The sequence below is a fragment of the Solea solea genome, chromosome 8, assembly GCF_958295425.1.
Source record: "Solea solea chromosome 8, fSolSol10.1, whole genome shotgun sequence".
NCBI classification, from domain to species: Eukaryota; Metazoa; Chordata; class Actinopteri; order Pleuronectiformes; family Soleidae; genus Solea; species Solea solea.
In genome coordinates, this window is record NC_081141.1 from 21,316,542 (window position 1) to 21,339,398 (window position 22,857).

Below are 22,857 nucleotides of genomic sequence, written 5' to 3' on the forward strand. Positions count from 1 at the left end.
ATGTCTTCATGTATGCTGATTTCTTTCGGTTCAACGTTTAGGGAAAAACTAAGCAATGAAATAATCTTTTGAAATGTACTGAAATAATGGATGAAACACAGCAACCGTAGTTGTATGTGTTTCTTAAACCCATGAAGGTTGAACTATTTTGTGCATGGCAGGAAAAAAATAATCCAACGATCATATAGTATCTCTTGTACCTGCAAAAATATTTTCTATGCAAGCTATTGGTGCTACAGGGACTCTCTCTTTTGCTTAAATAATTGTTCAGGGACAATACTACATTCATGCAGAACGTGCAGATGAGTTATTACAGGGAGACTCCCATCAGTGCTAAAATACTCAAGGTAGACTTACCGAACTGACTGTGCATGTGTTAATCAATGAAAGTGAATAAAAAGTGCGTACATGTTACGTGAACTGACTGCATATTTGATTTAATGTCGCTGCGCTGCTGGTTGTGCTGCAGTGACTCTTGCCAGCAGTAAAACTGAACTTGTGAGGAAGAAAAACAAACATCACTTCAAACAATATCCCATCCCATCATCATTCTTCTTCTTCCTTCACATGGATGATCCCTAAATTGTGAGTTTTGAATCTGATTTGAGCATCATTTTTCTATCATGTCAATAACATAGATCCTTCACAGGTTTGAAACTGTTACTGCAACAAACTGTATCTGCTATTACTGATAATTATCTAAAACAGTCATTTGACATGATACTACTAAGCTGTTCACAACACATTTGTGCTCATGCATAACCAGCCATTTTAAAAAAGACAATCCCCAAACCGTCTGACAAATTCTGCTCTCATTAAGAAGAAACAGCCGACAAATGATTCAGTTAAGATGCTGTTTATTTTTAATGCAGTAGTTTTGACCCACCCCTGACCATAATGCTTTACCATATATTTGTTGACATGTAACCATCTCAGTCATCCAGGTCATTGCATCACCAGGACTTTTGATATTTACATGTGGATTTGTCTGTATCTAAACTCCTGAACATGCTGAGTTTTTCCTAATTATTCAACCAAAAGAAATCAGCATACATTTTTACCACACCCCCTTATGTCCCTTTATGTAGACGGGACATTTCACCACAAAATAAACCTCATTCGCAAGTATTTGCAGAAAAACTGACCAGGTTTGGAACCAGAATGTGAACCAGAGTCCCTCAGTGTTTCAAGGCAAATGTGGTTTCATTACAATATGATTGCTGAAAAAAATATCTATGGGCTTGAAAATTGCCATTGTTATTTATATATATATTTATATACACACACACACACATATATATAAAAATAGGACCCAGGTTGAAAAGGTAAACAAAAAGGCAAACTAACAATATAATAATAAACAAACCAAAGCAGGAGGAGAAGGCAAAAGGTCAAACCCCAGGACTGCCCCCCTCATTTAACCTTACTAAACCAAACCTGACCTAAGCCTAAACCTTGTCTCCACTTCCAAACCCAACCCTAAGACCAAGTCTAAGCCAAAATGTCAACTGTTTAGTGTCAAAATGTGTCCACACAGACACAGAAAGACAAGAGTGTAAGATACAGTTTGTTCTAAAACACAATGTGTTTCATTCATGCTGCTTCTCCACCTGATGAATAACTGAGCTGCAGCAGCAGCATCACTGACACTCTCACACAGAACAATGAGAACATAATGCATATTATAAGAACATGACTAATAATCACATATTACTTTCTTGTATATTTAATAAATCTTTGGTTGTTTTTCTTATGCGGGTGGTTGTGATAGATATCTGAGAGTAGACTATCTCACTGGACTGGTTCATAGAAACCAAAGTGTTTGTTTTTCCAACTGAATAACTGCTGAGCTGAAAAACACCCACCTCCTTCTTGACGGTGCGCAGCAGCTTCTGACGAGTCTCTGCCTCTGAAACACAACACAGTCCACAAAAAAACGAAACACTTATTATATAAACACAACTGAACTTGTTAGGTTTGCACTTTACTATGATGCAACAGCATAAACGCGATTTAGAAAGACACAGACACACTGTTCCCACCTGCCATGATTGTTGCCATGGATCCTGTCTCCTGCCTGTAAGCAGCACAGTGAGCTCTCCTCCCATCAGCTGTGAGAGACGAGGCGCACGACTCCACCAGACTACACCTCCTCTTTACGCACGCCTCTTAAAGACACACTGAGCTTCACTCCGTCTGTTCCATGGCCACGCACTAATGTAATATCTCATGAGCGTTCATCATCTCTGAAGAATAACAGCCTGTTTACACATTTAGTAAAAAAAATAAAAAAATCAGTGTAGCATAGATGAAAGAAAAACCCTTTGTGTTGCTGAGCTTAAAACAAACAGTCACACAGGATACGCGGAGTTCGTGTTTGTCATTTTCTCTGACAATGGAAATGTTTTGTCATCGCGCCATCTTGTGGCCAACATGAAGAAAGCCTGTTAAAGACATAAAGCTGTGTGGCAGGGGTCAAACTCAAATGACCTGGGGGCCTCTAACAAGTGTCGAAGTAATAATATTTATCATGATATTTTACGTAATTTGAGAAAAAAAAGCGTTTGTTTTGATATGAAACGATAAATAGTTCACAATATAAATGTATTTATGCAAAATTAATCTATACAGAAATAACTAATAACTTGAAACACAGCCGGCCTAAGGAATAATAATAGTAATAATGATAATAATTGTACATTTTATTTATAATGCACTTTATATTATATAAAACTCAAAGTGCTACAGGGTTAAAAATCACAATCATAACATAATCAAAAGCCCTGCTTGAGGTTTCCGGAAGGGCATTCCACAGATGTGGGGTGGCAGCGCAGGAAGGCTTGTTATTTTTTTGTTGATGTTATTATAAATTTGGCAAGTTTAACATAAGCAAACAAAGCAGCTGCTTGGGGTCCCCAGAAGTGTGTGAACATTTTTAATATATTAAAAAAAAGATCTAGATATCTTTAGATATCTAAATAGTGTTGAGCTTAAGTCGTTTGGTTTTATTTTGTAGTTGAAGATTTGCTCATTTAGTGCACATTGGCACATCTGTTCTAATATTTAAAAACCAAAGACATTAAACTGGTTGCCTGTTATATTCGGGAAAACATTATTTTAAAAAAAAGTGTCAAAATCACCAGTGCTGGAAAGGAAAACAAAAATGTTGTGTGTATTCTACTCATAAATATCTGTGTATATGTGTTTAATTTCTTTTTAAATAAGCCTTTTTTGTGTACTGTTTCGCTTTACACAGACCGCCATCTTCCACCTCCATGTTTCTACAACAGCCTGAATGATGAACAAACATCAGAGCGAGTGAGTTGTGAATCCTTTGATTTGTAGCTACGTCTATATATATATATATTATAAAGTATATAAAACAAATCTACAATAAACATGTAATGCTGTCATGCAGCTGTAATTCCCTCTGTCCAGAAGATGGCGTCGGTGTCATCTTTGCCGCCCTGTACATGCGCCATGTACATGATTACAACCTTTCAGGTTTCATTGAAGTACAGTTCCACACATTTGTTGTATAAAGTATCTAGAAGTGATAATTGAGTACAAGTATCTTTACCAGAAATGACTTTGGTAGAAGTTGAAGTCACTTTTTTTTATAATATTACTTAAGTAAGTCTTAAAGTATATGACATTTGCTGTACTTAAATTTCTGATATAAAATGTACTTAAATTTTAGCCATGGTAGATCAGTGGCAGGGTGAGTAGTCTTTCAACAGGAAGGTTGTGGGTTAAATTCCTGCCCCTTCTAGTCTACATATGTCCTTGAGCAAGACACTTAACGTCATGTTGAAGCGTGTGAATGACAAAACTGTAGTGTAAAGCAGCTCATCGAGACTAGAAAGGCTCTATATAAATACAGACCATTACCAACTCTTCTTCTTCTGATTTTATTTGGTAGTAATGAGTAACAAAGATAGTTAGAGGAAATGTAGTGATGAGAAATATAAATAACAAAGTGAAGTACAGATAAACCAATGTTGTACCTTCGTAGAGTAACAAAGTATCTGTACTTTGTTCCATTACAACATCCGTTTTTGTGCGTGTGCTCCTGTTCAGGGAGAAGTCAGACAATGAGCTGCAGGAAGTCGGCGTGGGCTTCGCTTCACCACAGTCTTTGGGAGCGTTAAGTGCAGCCCTGCTGCCCCGGAGGACGGAGCTGTCAGGTAGATCAGGTGGTGTGAGGTTGGAGTGATAACACAAGATGACAGAGTGAGAGGAGCACAGCTTCACAAAGCTTCAGCACTGACAAACATCCTCAGGTTCCTTCAGTGAATCGACATGTGAACACATGATCTCTGTAATCTCATTGTTTTTTTTACATAATAGAAACCAAAACAAACAACAGTCACTGGCCTGTTGAGACAATCAGTTGTGTCACCACTTGTATAACAACATATATAATATACATAATATGATAATGTGAGTGTCTGAGAGGAGGAGACACTCTCGGCTTCAGTGTAATGGCTGTGCTTTGGTTCATTTTTTTTCTCCCTGTATTTTCCCCACAGTTGCTCTTTTGACGCCAGGATTCCCCCTCATTGCCATGACTCACTCTTCACAAAGGCTTTAGATAATATGAGGTAATAGCATGTCGTGTCAAACGCCACACCAGGACTTCTGCTCGAGTAAGCAGCAGAGAACATCACCAGCTTCACGGTGCTTATGTGTTGAAAGCAAATCGACATGACGTGTGTCTCTCGATTTTGTCCGTGAGACTTTATCTGCGGCAGAGACACAACATCCAGCATTAAAAGAAACATGATTATTTGAAGTGATAAAGAAGTTTGTGGTTCATCTGGAATAAAACCTTAAGCCACAAGAACAGTTCCATCTCCTCTGCCTCACGTTTTATCAATAAGACTAGATTCTGATCCCATTCATGAACGATATGCATTGTATTATTATATACACACAATCTGCGCCATCATTTTATTATAAATATTGTACTGTACATGTGCTTTTTATGTTTTTTATGTCTAATCACTTTGTTTCCATTTTATGGTAAAAGTGTAATTGGACATAAAATAATTGTGGAATTAAGCTTTCATTTGTTTCATCTTCTGCTAAAGGCTTTAGTTTTCTTGATTTAATCTGCTTTTATTATTGTCCTTTATTGTCTTCTCTAATCTTTATTGTCAGATTGGGAATCGATACAGTGAAATATTGCGATATTTTGTGAGGCAATATTATATCTCGCTTTTGAGACATCGACTTTCTTTGCATTATATAATTGTTTAACTGATGTTACTAATAAATAAACATAACATTTTTGTTGATTAGAATTTAAATTTACATTTCAGTCCACTAGATGCTCACTCTCACTAGAGCTGTCGTGTGAGTTTATCGCAAAATATTACGATTTTGCAAATATGCAAATAATATCGTATCGTGCTGTCTCTGGTGATTCCCACCTCTAGCAGTTAGTCAGTTTCAAAATATCTTTCCGAAAAATTACTTCTTTTATGTGAACGATGTATCACAACAAACACTTTTACTTCGAAATGCTGTGCAATATCATCCTAAATACTTTCTTTTTGCAACATCATGATGGATTATCAGGATATCATTTTCATTTCTTAGCACTAAACAGATAGATAATCTTTTCCCCAAACTTTCTTCTCTTGACCAGCCTAGAAGTTCGCTGGCACACAGCTCATTTTGAGTTTCAGGCCCCTGGTCCATATATTCATTATATATTCATTCATTAGCTGTACTAATAGAGGCTTTTTTAACTTTTCCACAGCAAAAGTGTTTGGTTTTCAAACCTATGTTGAACATATGTCACACCTGCACCACAAGATGTTTTTCTTCACTCTACATCACATAATATCACTCCTTTTTCTGTTAAACTGGCCAGTGATTTGGAAACAGCAGCAGCAGCAGCAGCAGCAGCAGCAGCAACAGCAGTGAGTGAGTATGTGATATCTATGTCTGTTGGTCTGTCAGCAGAGTTTCTGTGTCTGACCACGTGCACATGTCCGTGTGTGATTCGAGTCGACGTGCTCTATCAGGCACCGGGGCTCATGATAGACGCTCCTGTCAGTCTGATGTTCTTCTGCCCGTGTGTGCCAATGCACACTGACAGGCTTGTGTGTTAGAGAAGGCCAGTGCTATATGGTTTGTTATTATGTTGTCATGCTTTTGGCTCCTGGGGGCCCCCCCACTGCACCTCAGCTGAGCAACCACAGTCTTTTCCCTGCAGCAGTTTGTTTACTCTGCACCAGCTGTGGCAATGAGAAGACATGCTGAAACTGAAGGAATCTGAACTATGAAAAAGAAAAAAAAACCACACATCATTTTATCGACACGCCCGTTCAAATTATTTACATTATAACATTTTTTGATCCAGATATTTCTGTCATCATGCCATGGGGCTTTTCTTGATAACTTTTTTTGCATAATATTACACATCATGTAACATGATACCATGTATATGAAGCTGACCTGTTGATTTAAGTTTGTATCATGTTTGTATGTGTCTTTGATTTATGTTTTTTTTCTTTTCTTTCATTCGCTTTATATTTGTTTTTTGATTTGTTTTGTTATGTACATTAACTCTACTTATTTATCACTAGAATTTATAAAGTCTGCATGGGAAGACGATTGTGGGGTGGCTCTGACAGTGGAGCAGTGGCGATCTGAGTCGGACATGGCTACATCACCTTCATTTCTCCAAGGTTAGACTCTGTAGAATGTTCCTGAACATAGATCCAGTGTGTGACAGATGTGGACTCTTTATTTCTCCCAATGTGCACACTTATTGGAGCTCAACTTTCAATACATTATCGGACGATTTTCAAAATGGTGATTCAGCCAGATCCCATAATAGCCATTTTTGGTGTAGTGGGAGAGAACAATAAAAAATGTTCCGGAACAAAACTTAAAATTACAAAATGTGTCACTTTCTTAGCACAGAGACTAATTCACGAGCTGGACTCAGTGGCTGAAAGAAGGGTTGCAGCTCCTTAAACTTTAGACTCAGAATACTCAAATCAATTTAATATACAGCTCCAACTTAATATTCTGTGTTCTAGTCTTTTTGTCTTTTTATGCAACAGCCTTTTGTTACTATGTTTATTTTATTTATTGTACCTTTATTTAACCAGGTAAGTCAGTTGAGAAACAATTCTCATTCACAATGACGACCTGGGCAAGAGGCAGCACTATGTCTGTTAATGTCATTTTTTAAACCATAATTTTGTGCATTCATATTTGTTCATTCAATTCTAGTTTCATTCATTTAATTTTTATTTGTATAGTGCCAAATCACAACGTACATTATCTCAAGGCACTGCACATAGTAAGGCAAAACATTTACAATCTTATAGAGAGAAGAGATGAGAAACCCAACAGTTCACACAATGAGAAAACAACTCTGCATCGGTGTAGAGGAAAAAAAACTTCCCTTTAACAGGAAGAAAACTCTGACTCTGATTTGTTCAGCTTAAAATGAGTAGAGTGAAAATACACTGAATGCAGAATACAAAATGAACAAAAGAGTCTTTAATAAAGGAAATGTTGGCAGGCAAAAATGTCCATAAAGTATTATATAAAAAAAGAAACATTGTGGTGTAAGGGGTGAATCACTGTAGAAATTCCCACCTCTCAAACAGAAATTAAAGGTCATGTGACAGCAGGCCAGACAGTTTGGCTGCTTTAAGTGACAGTTTCATCATGGTGCTGGATATCCCTTGTCCCATCTTGCTGTCATATCCATTTCCCAGATTAACTTGGTTTGATACACCCTTCCCGCTCTTGTGTCTGCACCGCTGCTCCCCTCTGAAGATCCAGTTAGCAGCCGTTTCAAAATGCTATGCACTAAAAGCCATGGATTTGATTACAAAGTCTTTCTATTAGGTTTTCCTAATGAGTGCAGTTTAGCTGCTGTGATTCTCTTCTGCAGTCTTCACCAAACTTTATTAACCGTAGAAACAGGAAGTCAAGATGATCCAAGGTGCTATTTATAACCTGCTGTGCCAAACTTGTGGCAGTTTGAACCAGGCAGTGGCCTGAGACCAGTGTGACATTTTATTTCTTCATCATGTAGCTGTTCATCAACTACCACTGTTTTATTCTTTAATCTAGGCTATGAATATTGATGGTTATTTAAGTATGAAGAACAGTAGACTTGAATGTTGGTCAGTATTCATGTAGCAATGCTATGTACCTCACTGTTTCTTCAACAAAATCTATATCTCAGAAGGTAGATTTCATGTTAAAGGGTTCCCAAAACTTTATATTGCGACAGAGTGACCAAAAAGAGAAAAAAAGTAATATTACGAGAATAAAATCGCAATATAATGAGATTTATTTTATCATTATTTAATTTTAAAAAATAGTAAACGTTAAAGATGATGTATTTCCTTATTTGTGAAGTCCGAACCAAAACATAACTTCACAAAATGCTCCTTGTTCCTCATCTTGACACAGGTCACAGCTGATCATCTGAGCTGTTGCTTGGATAATAATTACGACTTTATTCTCATATTATTAGGAATTTATTCTCAGTAATTTATATGTGACTATATCTCCACTGCAGGGCCTTGACTTTCTTCTCCTCTGGTTAAGATGTTTTTGGGAGGTGAGGCTTTTTAAATTTGCTAACGTTTTTAACCCATAGCTGTAGCCTGTGTAGTGCTGTGAGCTGTTTGGTGGTGAGTGATGCAAAACCATTATTTCCATTTAACATGTTGTGTTATATTAGCGGTCAACAAATAAATCTAAGCGGTTCTGACCCCTGCATGGCCCCTCGTGGCGCTGGGCCTGGTCCACATTCAGGTTCTGCGTGTGATTCTCTTCCACCAACTCCTCCCCCTCAGCGATGTCATCACCACAGAGAGACAGAGAGACACCGTCCTCCTGTGAGGATCTTCTCCTCTGACTGACTTTTTTTTTCAGTCCGATGCTCCAGCGGGACTCAGCGGTCATGGCCGGCAGTCTGACCCAGCACGGCTCCCCCAATCCGGGCTACAGCTCCAACAACGCTCTACCGGTGCACGTCGTCACGCAGACTGAGTCCAGGGACAAATGGACCAAAAAGATGGATTTTCTCTTGTCTGTTGTTGGTTTTGCGGTGGATCTGGGGAACGTTTGGAGATTTCCGTACATATGTTACCAAAACGGCGGCGGTAAGTACCTAGTTTAAACTCGCGCTCAATTTAGATGTAACTTTATAAATTAAGAAAATCCGAAAACATTTTCTTTAAGAGTCTTCAAATCGGTCAAATATCAGACGGTCTGCTTTGAATTTACTCATAAAATTATTTTTTAAATAAGGTTCTTGCGGTAGCTGTCCATGGTGCTGAAGTGCGCAACCGAAGCCTCCACATATCACTAAAAAGTTTTTACACATTTCTTATTCGACATTTCCCGTCTATATTTTCCTTTAACTGTGTTTAAACAATGGTTTTTAGAATATACAAAAAAGGGGATTGAAATTATATAATAACCCTGTAAAAACACGGATAGGGAAAAAAATAATAGATGGTTGTATATACTTTTATTAACTATATATAAAGAATGTTGAGTCATTTTTGCAGAACTGAGTCAGTTTTGTTTTTGGTCTCTTAAAAGTGACCTAAAAAAATAAGAAAAATGTAAATATCATGTTAGCAAAAAATAGTGGTAGAAATTGATCAACAGGTGATGACGCTCACTTTCAAATGTTCACTCTTTAATTCAGAAGTCCTCATTCTTGCACATATGAGATTGTATGTAACCGATGCATCTCTACGCAGGTGCTTTCCTTATTCCGTACATTCTGATGGCCATCTTTGGTGGCGTGCCGCTCTTCTACATGGAGCTGGCTCTGGGGCAGTTCCACAGAACTGGAGCCATTTCTATATGGAAGCACATCTGTCCTATTTTCAAAGGTAAGGCCTCAACCTGTGCTGTAGTGTGCTGTGCTGTGCTGTCCTGTCCTCTTTCTGTCCTCCACTCCTTTTTTTGTGGCCCATCTTTCCTTGTGCCATTTTTTACCTTTTTGGGTCTAGGTGACCTATTTTATTGTTGTATTGTTTGGTTCTTGTTGTTTGTGTTTTACTGTTTTGTTTTGTTCTTTGCTGTTGGTTTATGCTCCCTCCTTCTCTTGTTATCTCCCTTTCCTCATATTTTATTTTTATTAACATATTTTTTGATTGTTGAGAGATTGATTTGTCAACTATCCAATTGTAAGTAAATACATAAATAAAAATAAATTTGAAAAAAGTGACACAACATCTCAGATTGACAAAGCTATAAAAACGGAGTTCTGCACATCACCAACAGCTCACACTGTGTCAAATAGGCCAAGGATCCATCTCTCATCTCTCCTTGTTACTCCTGCTCCCCCGCCCCTCCTCCTCCTTTCCCTTATTTCCTCTCACCCCAACCTGTCGAGGCAGACGCTGCATATATTTGAGTTTGGTTCTGTCAGAGATTTATTCCTGTTTTTTCTGTTAAAAGTGCTATAGAATTTTATTATTATCATTAACCCTAACCCATTTTTTATTACTTTAAATGATTACAGTGACTCTCTCTTTTCTGTTGCAGGTATAGGATATGCCATTTGTATCATCGCTCTGTATGTGTCTTTCTACTACAACACCATCATCGCCTGGGCGCTCTTCTACTTCTACTCCTCTTTCTCCAGCATCTTGCCCTGGACCAACTGCGACAATGTGTGGAACACCCCGGACTGTACCAACTATTTTGGTATGGACAACGTCACCTGGACAAATTCCTCCAGGTCTCCGGCAGAGGAGTTTTACACGTAAGTGCATGTAAGTGTGAGTAACATATATAAATAGCTTTACAGTTAGACTCAGTTAGATGTTTTCTCCGTGAGAAATGTTACTTTGTCTTCTGAAGTTCTGATGTTTCATGTTTTATGAACAGGAGGAATGTTCTTGAGATCCACAAGTCATCAGGGCTGAGAGACGTCGGCGGTGTCCGCTGGCAGCTGATGCTCTGCCTTTTTCTCATCTTCACTATCGTGTACTTCAGCCTGTGGAAGGGAGTGAAGACATCAGGGAAGGTGGACAATAACAGCTGCTTTACAACCTGGTTTATTTCAGTCGTATTTATCATCTATTCCTGATTGACTTTCTTTTCTTTTTTTTCTTAATACACCAGGTGGTGTGGGTGACTGCGACCTTACCCTACATTGTGCTTTTCATCCTCCTGATCCGTGGTGCCACTCTGCCAGGAGCCTGGAGAGGCGTGGTCTTCTACCTGAAACCACAATGGAACAAACTGCTGGACACCAGAGTGAGTAAGACCTGGTTGGTTGGTCAGGACAGAATCCTATATTCACTCATTTGTAATTGAAATAATTCACAGATCTTCAATGTTCCTTCAAAGTAAAGGGAAAGAAGACAGAACAAACAAAAAATGCTTAGAAGCTTAATTGAGAAAATTCATATACACAGACATAACTGTATAAATAAGCTCCAAGTAAAAGTGATAAACTTTATCAGTGCAAATTCTGCTTTTGCATGTTCCTTATCCCACAGATATAAAGATAAATATTATTACTTATATCATATACTATATATATTACTATATATTATCTCTTCTCTAAAACCTTATCTGTCACAGAGTTATGGATTTACAGTTGGGTAATTGAATAATATGGGTCAATCTAATTCTAATGACCAACATGTCTTAATTTAATTTACCTTTATCAATTTCTTCTCCACTAGTCCCTTCAGAATTGACCTACATATATATCTATATATATGAAGATTTTCGGTCAATGAAACGTCCACATTGTCTCCGCGTTTGTTGAACACTGCGAGTGCTCAAGTTTGAAAGGAATATGGATGAGATGAAATGAGATGCATAAATAAGCCACAGAGCGGCATAATAAGATGCATAATTGGTTTAGATTTGCTGCCCATTAACAAAGAACCCCCCCACCCCACCACCACCACCTTTCTGTCTCACACACACACCAATAAACCAGCGCTGTCCCCTTCTTTTTCATGCCAAGTGCGAGGTGCTCTTCAGATCTCCCTGTGTACAGCTGTGCAGCAACTAGTGCTGTTTGCTAAATAAGGCTCAAGTGTTCAGAGCAATAGTAAAAAAAAATATATAGGAAAAGGACGATGAATGACAGAAAAAAGGAAATTTAGAACATGTATATTTCTGTGTTGTTACAAAGAGATATATAAAGGTCCAGTGGGTTTTTTTTGGGGCAGAAATTGAATATTCTCCCTATAAATAAAGCATGTACACACGTGTGTTATCACTTTGAAATGTTAAGTGTTTGTTTTTCATAGCCTTAGAGTAAGACGTATGTATGGTATGTGATATAGGCAAGGACCATGTTTTATGGAGACCACTATCTTATGGAGATCCAAAGCATCATGGACACCCTGGTCACACTAAAAGCAAGCGTAGTTCCCTAGTGCTCTTGGGAAAGGATCTGTAGTCTGACCACTAGAAGTCACTTTTTCTTACACACTTGATCTGTGAAGATGCACAGTTTCTGTCCCTGACAGAGTCTTTACTCTGAAGCTTTGTGTCTTTTTCAGGTGTGGGTCGATGCCGCTGCTCAGATATTCTTCTCTCTGGGTCCAGGCTTCGGAGTCCTCCTGGCTCTGTCCAGCTACAACCCTTTCACAAATAACTGCTATCGGTAAGATTGATGAATCTATCAGACACTAATCCATGAAAATAAAAGATAGTAGCGTAAAATTATCCATGAGAAAATTATTAGAAATATCCTTTTTAGTATTATATTATATATATTATATATTATATTCAGCACACCACCAAAATTGAATAATGTATTCCTTGGGATATAAACTCCATCCCCACTAGATTGAATCCAAATATGTTTGTTACTTTTTTGAGTAACAAAAACCTCCTTGGTGAATGTTATAAAAGCACATTATTCAGCCTCATTAGTGTTGTTACAGGGAGTCTATGGTTGCTAGTCATGAGTATCTCCATGTCACAGAGTGATAACAAAGCGCACAAGAGTTCATAAAGGAGCCCAAGCCTTTTAAACCTTGTTCAAAAGGGTCAACACAGAGCTGAGACTGGCTTTACAATGCAGACCTCACTACACTGCAGTACTCATGTATCTCTGACACACTTTCTACACTTTACACACAAGGGCCAAGCACATATTCAACATGTGCATGTACATGTCACCAGTCACACTGGTGGTGGTTCAAATGGCTGACTTCCTATTGGCCTTAGTGCTTTGCTCCAAGAGGCTTTTTGTACATATTGAAATGATCCATGTGTTGTTTGTCGATTTTTGTTTGAGCAAGTGAGGCTGTAGTTTCAGAGGCGTGGCCAATTCGTTTTTTTGCTACTATGTACATTTTCATCACTCCTGCCACATTTGTAAAATTCGCAACCCGGTCAGAACAAGGGTCTTTCTGCATGGAGTTTGCATGTTCTCCCCGTGTGTGCGTGGGTTTTCCCTCCCACAGTCCAAAAACATGCAGATTTGGGGATTAGGCAAATTGGTCCCTCTAAATTGACTGTAGGTGTAAGAGTGAGAGTGAATGGTTGTTTGTATCTATATGTGGCCCTGTGATGGACTGGTGACCTGTCCTGGGTCAGCTGGGATTGGCACCAGCGACCCTGTGACCCTCATGTGGAGGATAAAGTGGTAGAAAGTGAGTGAGTGAGTGAGTGATAATATAATAAATGGTAAGGTTTCAATAAGTGTTATTTTTCCTCCAACAGTGACGCCATCGTGACAAGTTTGGTGAACTGTCTGACGAGCTTCATGTCAGGGTTCGTCATCTTCACAGTGCTCGGCTACATGGCAGAGATGAGGCAGGTGGAGGTCGAGGACGTAGCTAGGGATAAAGGTCAGCAAGGGGAAAAAAAATCATTCAAATGTTGATCATCATAAGAAAAAAAAAACACTTTAGTTAAATCACATACTGACCCTTGTGTGTTCCTGCTTTACAGGACCAAGTTTACTGTTCATCACTTACCCAGAAGCCATCGCGAACATGATGGGCTCCACCTTCTTTGCAATCATCTTCTTCGTCATGATGATCACACTGGGACTGGACAGCACTGTACGTGCTGTGACATGAACATGTGACAACCACAGGGTCACGTTATGTGATGCAGATGACATGATATTTACATTTGATTATTTTACGCCTTAACAGTCACTTCCTTACGTCACATGTATATCAGATTAGATTTGGGTTAAATAATGTTCTGTAATCTGTCCTGAGTAGCTTAATATTTCATTTAAATTTCTTTGTTAATCTGTAAGGCTTAAACCAATCAGTTTAAAGGTCCAGTGTGTAAAATGTAATTGAAAATAGAAATTGAAGTTGTTGTTTTTTACTACCCCAAAATGAAGGCTACATAGGTTTTGTCCCACACCTGGTGAAAGGTGAAAGGTTAAAGGTTAAAGGTGAGGGATAATCAGCTGCAACATGCAACTTGACCTGTAAATGTTGCTAAATTTTACCCACTGTACTTTTAATGGAAGATTTAAATATCTTATGATGTATGTTCATGCAGTTAATAAAAATCCAGCTTGATTTCCTAATCCCTGTCTGTGTGTTCCCAGTTTGGTGGTCTGGAGGCGATCATCACCGCTGTGTTGGATGAATATCCCGACCAGTTATCGCAGAGACGTGAACTCTTTGTGCTGGGCTTGGTAGTTGTCTGCTTTTTGGGCTCTCTAGGCACCCTTACACATGTAAGTCGAGCCACTTTGTATATGAAATGAAAACAGTGAATTAAAAAAGTGAAAAATGCAGCCTGTTGAGCGATCATGTTATACATCAGGGTGACACTTTCTTCACAGGGTGGTGCGTACGTGGTGCAGCTTCTGGAGGAGTTTGGAGTCGGATGCTCTATCATCGCTGTGGGTTTTCTCGAGGCCATTGCGGTTTCATGGTTCTACGGTAAACAAGAGATTATTAGCAGCAGAATCAAATACATTTGCAAAATCCTGTCTTATTGTACCTTTGCTGTTTTCAGGCATCAAACGATTTAGCAGTGACGTTCAGGCCATGTTGGGAAAAGCTCCAGGTTTATACTGGAGGGTGTGCTGGGTCGCCATCAGTCCAGCATTCCTGGCGGTAAGAAAGAAGCAACCTCACCTCCAACTGAAACCTAAATATGGGTCGTTTTGGCCGACTCCAACACACCGGTCAACTACGCACAGGTGTTAGTGAGGTTAGGGTTAGGCCAAAAAACACAGGGTTGGGCAGTAAAAATTAAAATGAAAATCCGTAAAAATTAATGTGCCACACCAAAGTACAATCCTTTAACCACTAAGCTAAGACTAACCACTAAGCGAACCTCCAGTGGAAACCTCAGTGAATCTACTGGATGACGACACATCCACGATACCAGATGGCTGTTCTGGCTCATAATATAGGTCATAATTTGTGCATTACAACATATATGATGGAGGACAGTCTCGAAATAACATCTTTAAGGTTACATTTACGGTTAATATTTACAATGTTGACATTTTCTTAAAGTGTGGGGCGCAACCCACTGCTGAGCCTTGGAGGTATTACAGGTGGGCCTCAGAGTAAATTATTAGAAATGTATATTATTCGTATCATTTATTTGGGTTTGTCCATTGTTCCCATGTTGGCTTACCTGTCCACTTCAAGTCCATGCCCACTTAATACCATTCCCAGGCTACCTGGGTACTAAGTGGGTACTAAGTGGACATGGGCTTTCAGTAACATGGGGCAAACACAGGTGGAACCACCATGGAAACCACATACAAACCCACTTGGGACCCATATTGTCAGCGTGTATATATCAATAGATCAATATTGACCTTATGATCAATAACGACAAAAACACTTTTTTATTTGGGACAAATCAGTCAAACTTTGATGTTATGCTACATTCATGCTGATGTACAAATGTGGGCATTTTGGCCAGATGTTTAAGGTCCTCAAAGCTCTGTGTTTATTCAAACATTGGTTCCTTTCACACACACTACTAAATAAATGTAATCTATTGAAATCCTCCACATTTGGACTAAGATATAAATGAACGACCAAACCACTGGACCTTCCTTGTGTCCTTTAAAGGTGTACCAAACACCAAAGACCTGACCCTCACAAATCTACGACATGAAAAGTCTTTCCCTTTTGCACTAATATCGCAAAACACTAGGCCAAATGTCAATTTCCCTCCTCTACATTCAGCCTAATATCCAAGGCTCTTATATGCATTCATCTTCCTTGTTGTGCTCCAGTTGACATTTTGAATGATAACCTCCTGACTTCCTTCCATCATATATTTCTTTCATAATTTCCCACATGTTCTCAGTACATCATAGTGAGCTCCCTGATGAAGGCGCAGCCCCTCACACTGTTTGATTACAAGTACCCAGACTGGAGCATGATAGTGGGATACATGGTTGGTTTGTCGTCCTTCATGTGGATCCCCATCTACATGGTCTACAAGCTGGTGTGGACTCCTGGATCACTCAAGCAGGTCAGAGAGGGAGGGATTTGTGTGTAAAACATAACGTTTGAATAAAATTGAATATCCCTTTGAATATGTGTTGCATTCATGACCGTGTGATTCTCCACAGAGGTTGGCAGTGTGTCTGAGACCCGAGCGGACCATACCAGAAATCCACACTGACAGCTTCAACATGGTCACCGTGCCATAGAAAGAGAGAAAAAAACACACTTACTCGTAGATACTCGAGCGTGGTCTGTCATGACTGTTTGTACCTGTCAATCATGTCCACTTTCACAGCACATTCAAACTCTCTGTAAATGCTGCTCAATTTATAACAGCTGGTAAGGGCAGCTGAGAAAGTTTGGTCGACCTGTAGGATTCAGATTTATTGATGGTAGTTTCTCGCTAATAACCACGTGTTGCCAGATTTCAAGTTTTGCATTCTCATGGTTGTCGGAGTCACATTTGTAGACAATGAAGTCAATGTTCCGTCTCTCCCCTTAACCGACTGTATGTATCTGACACAAACACGATGCCAAGGACAAATAAAAACAACATGTATTTCTGTATGTAAACGATGTTCAGCACCTCATTTCTATTGCATTGGACCGTTGTTTGTATCAATTCCATTATTTTCTGTACATTGTGAAATGTACTGGTTAAATCAAGTCTTTTGCATGAAATGACATTAATTAAAGTGCGTGTGAAGCGATTCAAAAAATATCTCTTTTAAGTTTGTCCGACACAGGAAATTGTGTTTCTAACCACCTTGTAGAAAAATCTGAATTCTGTACAGAATATACATGTATCAAAGTAACTAAGTCAAGTTTATTTATAAATACTTTTCACAGTGCTTCACAGTAAATAAAAATATAATATATATAATACACAGCAAATACAACACTCACAGATATAAAAAGATAAAAACAGATTGTAGTAAAACCCACACCTAACTAAAAGAGTCTTAATCTACTCTTTGAAAGACTGCGCCGAAACAGTGGCAACTCATTCCATAATCTCAAATCTCATGTTCAACAATCATCTAGAGAAGCAACATTTTCATGGTTTTGGTTTAATAATAACATGTTGTGCACAAACAGAGGGCTGCTTTAACTACAGTACACTCCTGCTTTCTCTCTCCCTCTTTATTTCATTTCCTCATCTGAAAGAATTTTAAATAAAGTGCCAGAGGTTCTTCTACATGTTGTTGCATCAAGGTGAGACATATTGTTACAATTGAACAGGTAAACCACTGAAAAAGTGCGTTGTGGCTTTTCATATCATTCCAGCTTGTGTTGTTCTGAATAGAAAACTAGAGATAAACTGAACGGAGAAACTCTGCCTCACTTTAAATGTATTCTTATAGGTTTTCTGTGTGTTTCCATGAACAACATGGTTTTGTCGGCTCATGTTTTTCACGTATTGTTCCTCTCAGCCTATAAGGAGACATCACATTAGACCCAACTAGTGGTTCACTAGTTCCTAATTTATGTTATGTCAGTATTTTATTGCAAAGACCTGTAATAAAATATATAGATCTGCAAAAAAAGAGTTTTGTTTTCCCCCATAAGTGTTTGTAATGGAGGTGATTGAGGCTCTCAGACGAAGACCATGCTGACATAATGTAATTGTGTGTAGATTGTTTGATATGTAACTAACTATGAGTGACGTATTTTATCTTCATCTGATGCTTCATTAAACTCCAGGCGGCCTGTTCTGCCTTAACTCACCTAAATACAACACTGTATGTACAAACATTGATATTTATTAATATGACAGTGCCTCTCCAGACGTTTTTCAGTCTCTGAGAAAAGATTAAGATATAGATTAAAGTATAATTCATATTTTTTTTACTCAGAGAACAAGGTGATGATTGTGGTTTGATTTCTGTGGCTGGACATTTTGTGTATAAGTTTAATTACAGTATAAATGCCCTATTTCAAATGTATGCTTCCCGTTTAAAACATACAGCATTTAAAAATGTAGAATCCTATCTGCAGAAGTGCATTATGCGCCTGTAAATCTCCATACAGTGATGTCTTTGTATGTTGTTGGCTGTTGTTGTTCACCTCCATTAGATTTTCTAATTAACAACCTAATTTGCAATATCCAGAATCCATCAGCATCGGAGGAAATGGAGCAGCCTCCATCTTCAAATGCCGCTAACACCCTTCAGATCTTTACTTATTCAGCTGTTGTTTATTGTTGTTTTTTTTTTAATATTCCTGGTTAAGGCTGGACCACTTCAAGGACGACAGGTATGAACGTATACGAGAGGAGCCGGTGATTTGAAACATGTGATTCCTTCCTCACCGAGCTGCGAGCGTGATAGACATATGCAGCGAGATCAAAGGCCCTTTGTGTCACTGACTGCCATTGAAGTAGACAACAGGCAAACACTGGCCACACATAAAAGAGACACGGCCGCTTTCTCTTCTTACCCAACACGAGCACAGCTCCGTGCTTTTTCAGATTGAAAAGGGACTAGAAAACCTGCAGGGACATAACTGAGGAAGAGAGATGTTTGACAAAAGGACGTGTATGGTGTATAAATGCAGGAGTGATTACATATAGAATGACTGGGTGAATGTGCTTGAATGAATGTGAATAGACTTACAGAATATCGTGGAACAATGTGAGACTGTATTTGTTATTTGTTTTGTATTGTCGTGCATGTACATGTCAATTTGACAAAATGTGGCAATATTTGACAAGAAATTCAATCATTTTCATCAGCCGTTCAATTAGGACAGAGGTCTCAAACTTGCGGCTCACGGGCCACATACAGCCCGTTATCATAAAGATGTTTTTATCCATATCAAAACAAACACTTTTATTTTGAAATTCTATGAAATATCATCATAAATGTTATTATTTTGATGTCTTTTTCTCAAAAAGGTGGCCCCCTACTGAACAAACTAGGTCATTTGAGGTTGCGACCCCTGAATTAGGACATAAGAGTCTTTTTGAACTATTTTTTGCAATTTTGTTGGTTGTTCTTTTTGGTCTTTGTGAACAGAAATGATATAAATGTATTTTCTATGCTGCGTCATTCATCTGACAACGGGCTCTGTCAAGCAATACTATCAAACCTGACTGAGGGAGCCTTTGTTAATATACACCCTCCTGCTGCGCTTATTAATTAATTCACATTTCAAGGAGAAAGGGGTAAGATTAAATAGGTTTTAAACTTCTTCTCACTCCATTTCAAACATGAGAAGTGTGCATTTGAAGTAAACCAAACAAAAAAAAAGATATTTTTAAAAGCATCTACACAATTTAAGCAGCATAATGTAAAAGGTAATCATTCCACAGTCTGGAATGATCTTGTTTTAAACTTTGAGAGTTGGGGAGCCACTAGTAGCTGCTGACCTGATGACCTAAGACCAAAGACCAAAGACCACTTATTTTCTATAGTGTATATAAATAAAATGATGATAAGACTTGGAGGTTTAATTGTTAGACTGCTTCGACGCACAGTTATACAACACAACTAGTTACTTAACATTTCCTTATATCTGCTGTCACGACAGTGTTCAAATGAACTGGTGTGTCAGTGGGAAACAAGGACATATATAATGCAGCTAATACCATTATTAAGACAACATTAAGAGAGTCTATAAGAAATACAAATTCACTTTAAAGGTTGTCAGCACATGCTGTAATGAAAGGCTGTTGTGATAAACTCCTCAAAGAAGCCTCCAGTTTTAATTCCCGGCCACCGTGAGTGACATTTCCCGACACTCATTAAGCTTCTCTGACTTATAATTAGCTGTAAGTTGTTGGCGTGTACTCTTAAGTATAGGCTGACAGTAAAGGCCATATACATCAGTCATGCACAGCAATTATATAAGGATATATCCTCAAGGAACTTGACCTTTATAGCTCTTCTTCCTCGCTCTTTGACATTTAAAGAAAATGGGGAATGCGATGGAGGCCTCACACTTGTTTGATGGTTTCCGCTGAACGAGGACATTTCACAGCCTTTGTATTTACATCATCAGATCACCTTAAAAAAACACGTTTTTCTGACTCTGCTAGAACGTCCATACATTAGTATAATAATGTGACACATGCACAAATTAGAAAAGCTTTAGTCTTTTTGTTTCCTTCTTTATTGTGTTTCTTTTTAAGGGAAAGCCTGCTATTTATAATATTTTTGTGTGCAAAATGAACCGGAAAAACTGAGCTGTTACTCGGTTTTGCATTGTCTCGACGTAAACAGGTGCGAAACCATTGCAGTGTTCCATGCTGTAGTCAACACGTAGTCATGTTTTGACGTAAGTTGTACTACTCACAAGAAATACCTGAATAAAAGACACCGTGTGGTGATTTTTTATCAACGTCACTTTGTTTCAGACATAAAGGGCAAAGTTATCGCCGCAAAAGATCAAAGTAACTTCATCCATGTTTAACAGTGAAATGTATTATTACTACTATTATTTTGCACGTCATTTGTTTGTATCAACTTTTTATTTGATGATATCTCTCTACATTTTTGTGTTCTGTTCAGACAAGGCTTTTACTGCCACTTAATCCAAGGGCTTTAGGACCCAGAATTCACAGCGGAAGAAGAGAGAGAGAGAGAGAGAGAGGGAGAGCGAGAGACCACTCCCTCCTCTCGCCATCATCTTCACCATCTTCTTCCTCATCGTTGCGATGATGCTGCTGCAGCTTGTCCCTCATCCAGCTCTGATGATGTCTCTCATTGTGTTGGTCAGTGGACAAACAGACACAGACTCCAGACTGAGGGACAGAGCTTATGTGGTTTTAGAGAAGCAGAATTTAGGTAAGAATGTGTCACGTGATGCATGATGAGGCCTCACAGAGAGGACAATGAACTGCTGCTGCTGCTGCTGCTGATGATGATGAGAATGATGACTTACATCCAGTGCTGTGTGTGTGTGTGTGTGTGTGTTTTTGTCCTCAGTCACACTGTGCAGTGTCCTCGCTATCCTGCTGCTGTTCATGGTCATCATGGCTGTCTGTGTCTACAAGCCGCTCACTCGTCAAAGATGAGACTGTCCTCAAACCTGGAGGAGAATCCTGGACAACCAAAGAGCAGTGGCGTGCACAGACTTTTCAGGGGTGGAGGGGGGGGGGGCTTTATAATTGGAAAAATAGTCATATTACAGCAGAAAATATCATACATACTTCCACATTTATTCCATTGGGAGTTCCATTGATGGCGTAAAAGACGCTCGTAGCTGTTGATCAACGGTCGCGTTTTGTCGCTGCTTCGATCCGTTACTGTAGAAATGTTTGCTTCTGTCACTAAGTGGAGAAATGTTTTGGTGTAATTGTCACTTCTCTTGCCAATACAGCAACGTGCAGAAGTGGAAGGGAGGGACATTTCATCATGTGATTTCTTAACCTCTTCTTGAATTCACTGAAGTTGTTTCTATATCTACTTTGTTTTATATTGAAACACCAACTTTTCCACCTCCCTCTGACATAAAAACCATAAAAGTAGGCTTATTGAAACACACCATATGAACCATACATGAATAGAGATGTTTAATAGGCCTATAATCAACACACATGACTGCAGTCTCACACAAATGCACATTTTGGGCATTTGTGAACCACCTGATTTCGAATTTCTCTGAGGTTCTCTTTCTTTTTTCTCAGCCAAGGACTTCCTGCAAGGTAACCCTCGTGTTTCCCTCGGAATAATTTGATTATAAGTTGATTAGATTTGCAATTTATAAACTATTTCAGAGTCCAAAATGAAATTAAATTGACCTACTAATTAATCATTCAGTGATTTGATTACTAAATGAAGCTCTCTAGGTTGATCATTTTTTTAATGTTTTAATTTTTTTTATAAGAAATGTGATTTCAGCTTTTAAAATGTGAATGTGACAATAAATTGAATATTGTTTTGTTTGATGACGTCGACATTTTGACAGGTTTTTTGACATTTTATGGACCAAACTAAAATAATCAACTGTTCAAGAAAATGATAGATTAATCAATAATGATTGAGTAGCAGCCCAAATGTTTCTATCATGATCATTTTAAAGGATGAATCTGGAAGCTTTTCCCAGACCACCATTGGTAGTGTTTGACATAAATTCTCAATCAGACTTCCTTTTTTATTTCCATTTTAAAATTACACAATCGTTCACAGACTTTTTTTGGCCTTGTGCCCCGAGTGTCATTCTAGTTTTCTTTACTGAACTGCTTATGTGACAACACCACCTATTTTATTAATAAAACTTATTTGCAGGAGACTTGTCATGTGAGGAGACTGAGTCAAATATGAAAGCGTCTCCTAAATGTGAAAAATCAAAGTTCTTTAATATAGTACAGACCTGAAGAAGCCTCTTGAATGAGAGAAGGAACATATTTAACTAAACGACTGAGAATCTTCACAGACACGTCAAACATGTTGGTATTGGCCCCCATTTTGTA

At 38.5% G+C, this 22,857-nt stretch overlaps 2 protein-coding genes and 2 long non-coding RNA genes across 11 annotated transcripts in view; 3 read left to right on the forward strand and 1 right to left on the reverse strand.

Annotated features, from left to right (window-relative positions):
- sgsm1a (small G protein signaling modulator 1a) overlaps positions 1 to 2,258 on the reverse strand; it is a 29,493-nt gene extending 27,235 nt beyond the window's left edge. Inside the window, exons 1-2 of one of the 2 annotated variants that reach the window (XM_058635351.1) lie at positions 2,043 to 2,258; positions 1,866 to 1,909 (exon numbers count right to left, since the gene is read on the reverse strand). In XM_058635351.1, coding sequence (XP_058491334.1) covers positions 1,866 to 1,909; positions 2,043 to 2,061 — 63 coding nt within the window. In that variant the 5' untranslated portion in view covers positions 2,062 to 2,258. The remainder of the gene's footprint in view (positions 1 to 1,865; positions 1,910 to 2,042) is intronic. The other variant, XM_058635350.1, reaches the window with a different exon arrangement.
- LOC131463580 (uncharacterized) overlaps positions 1 to 5,893 on the forward strand; it is a 35,815-nt gene extending 29,922 nt beyond the window's left edge. For 3 of the 7 annotated variants that reach the window (XR_009241064.1, XR_009241070.1, XR_009241066.1), the window contains 3 exons: positions 3,257 to 3,318; positions 4,081 to 4,187; positions 4,533 to 5,094. This is a non-coding gene — a long non-coding RNA (uncharacterized LOC131463580). Of the gene's footprint in view, positions 1 to 3,256; positions 3,319 to 4,080; positions 4,188 to 4,532 lie in introns of all 7 variants that reach the window. The other 4 variants (XR_009241065.1, XR_009241068.1, XR_009241067.1 and 1 more) reach the window with 3 other exon arrangements.
- Positions 5,894 to 6,619: 726 nt separating this feature from the next.
- On the forward strand, positions 6,620 to 17,683 carry slc6a4b (solute carrier family 6 member 4b). Its single transcript, XM_058636348.1, has 14 exons — positions 6,620 to 6,701; positions 8,923 to 9,152; positions 9,762 to 9,896; positions 10,555 to 10,774; positions 10,900 to 11,038; positions 11,137 to 11,271; positions 12,540 to 12,643; positions 13,711 to 13,838; positions 13,942 to 14,054; positions 14,564 to 14,695; positions 14,804 to 14,903; positions 14,980 to 15,080; positions 16,300 to 16,467; positions 16,568 to 17,683. The coding sequence occupies exons 2-14, from the start codon at positions 8,927 to 8,929 to the stop codon at positions 16,646 to 16,648; spliced, it is 1,782 nt and encodes a 593-aa protein (XP_058492331.1). The 5' UTR covers positions 6,620 to 6,701; positions 8,923 to 8,926; the 3' UTR covers positions 16,649 to 17,683.
- Positions 17,684 to 20,989: 3,306 nt separating this feature from the next.
- On the forward strand, positions 20,990 to 22,579 carry LOC131464561 (uncharacterized). The gene is made up of 2 exons (XR_009241184.1): positions 20,990 to 21,229; positions 21,371 to 22,579. It is a non-coding gene; the product is annotated as an uncharacterized LOC131464561 (long non-coding RNA).
- The last annotated feature ends 278 nt before the right edge of the window (positions 22,580 to 22,857 follow it).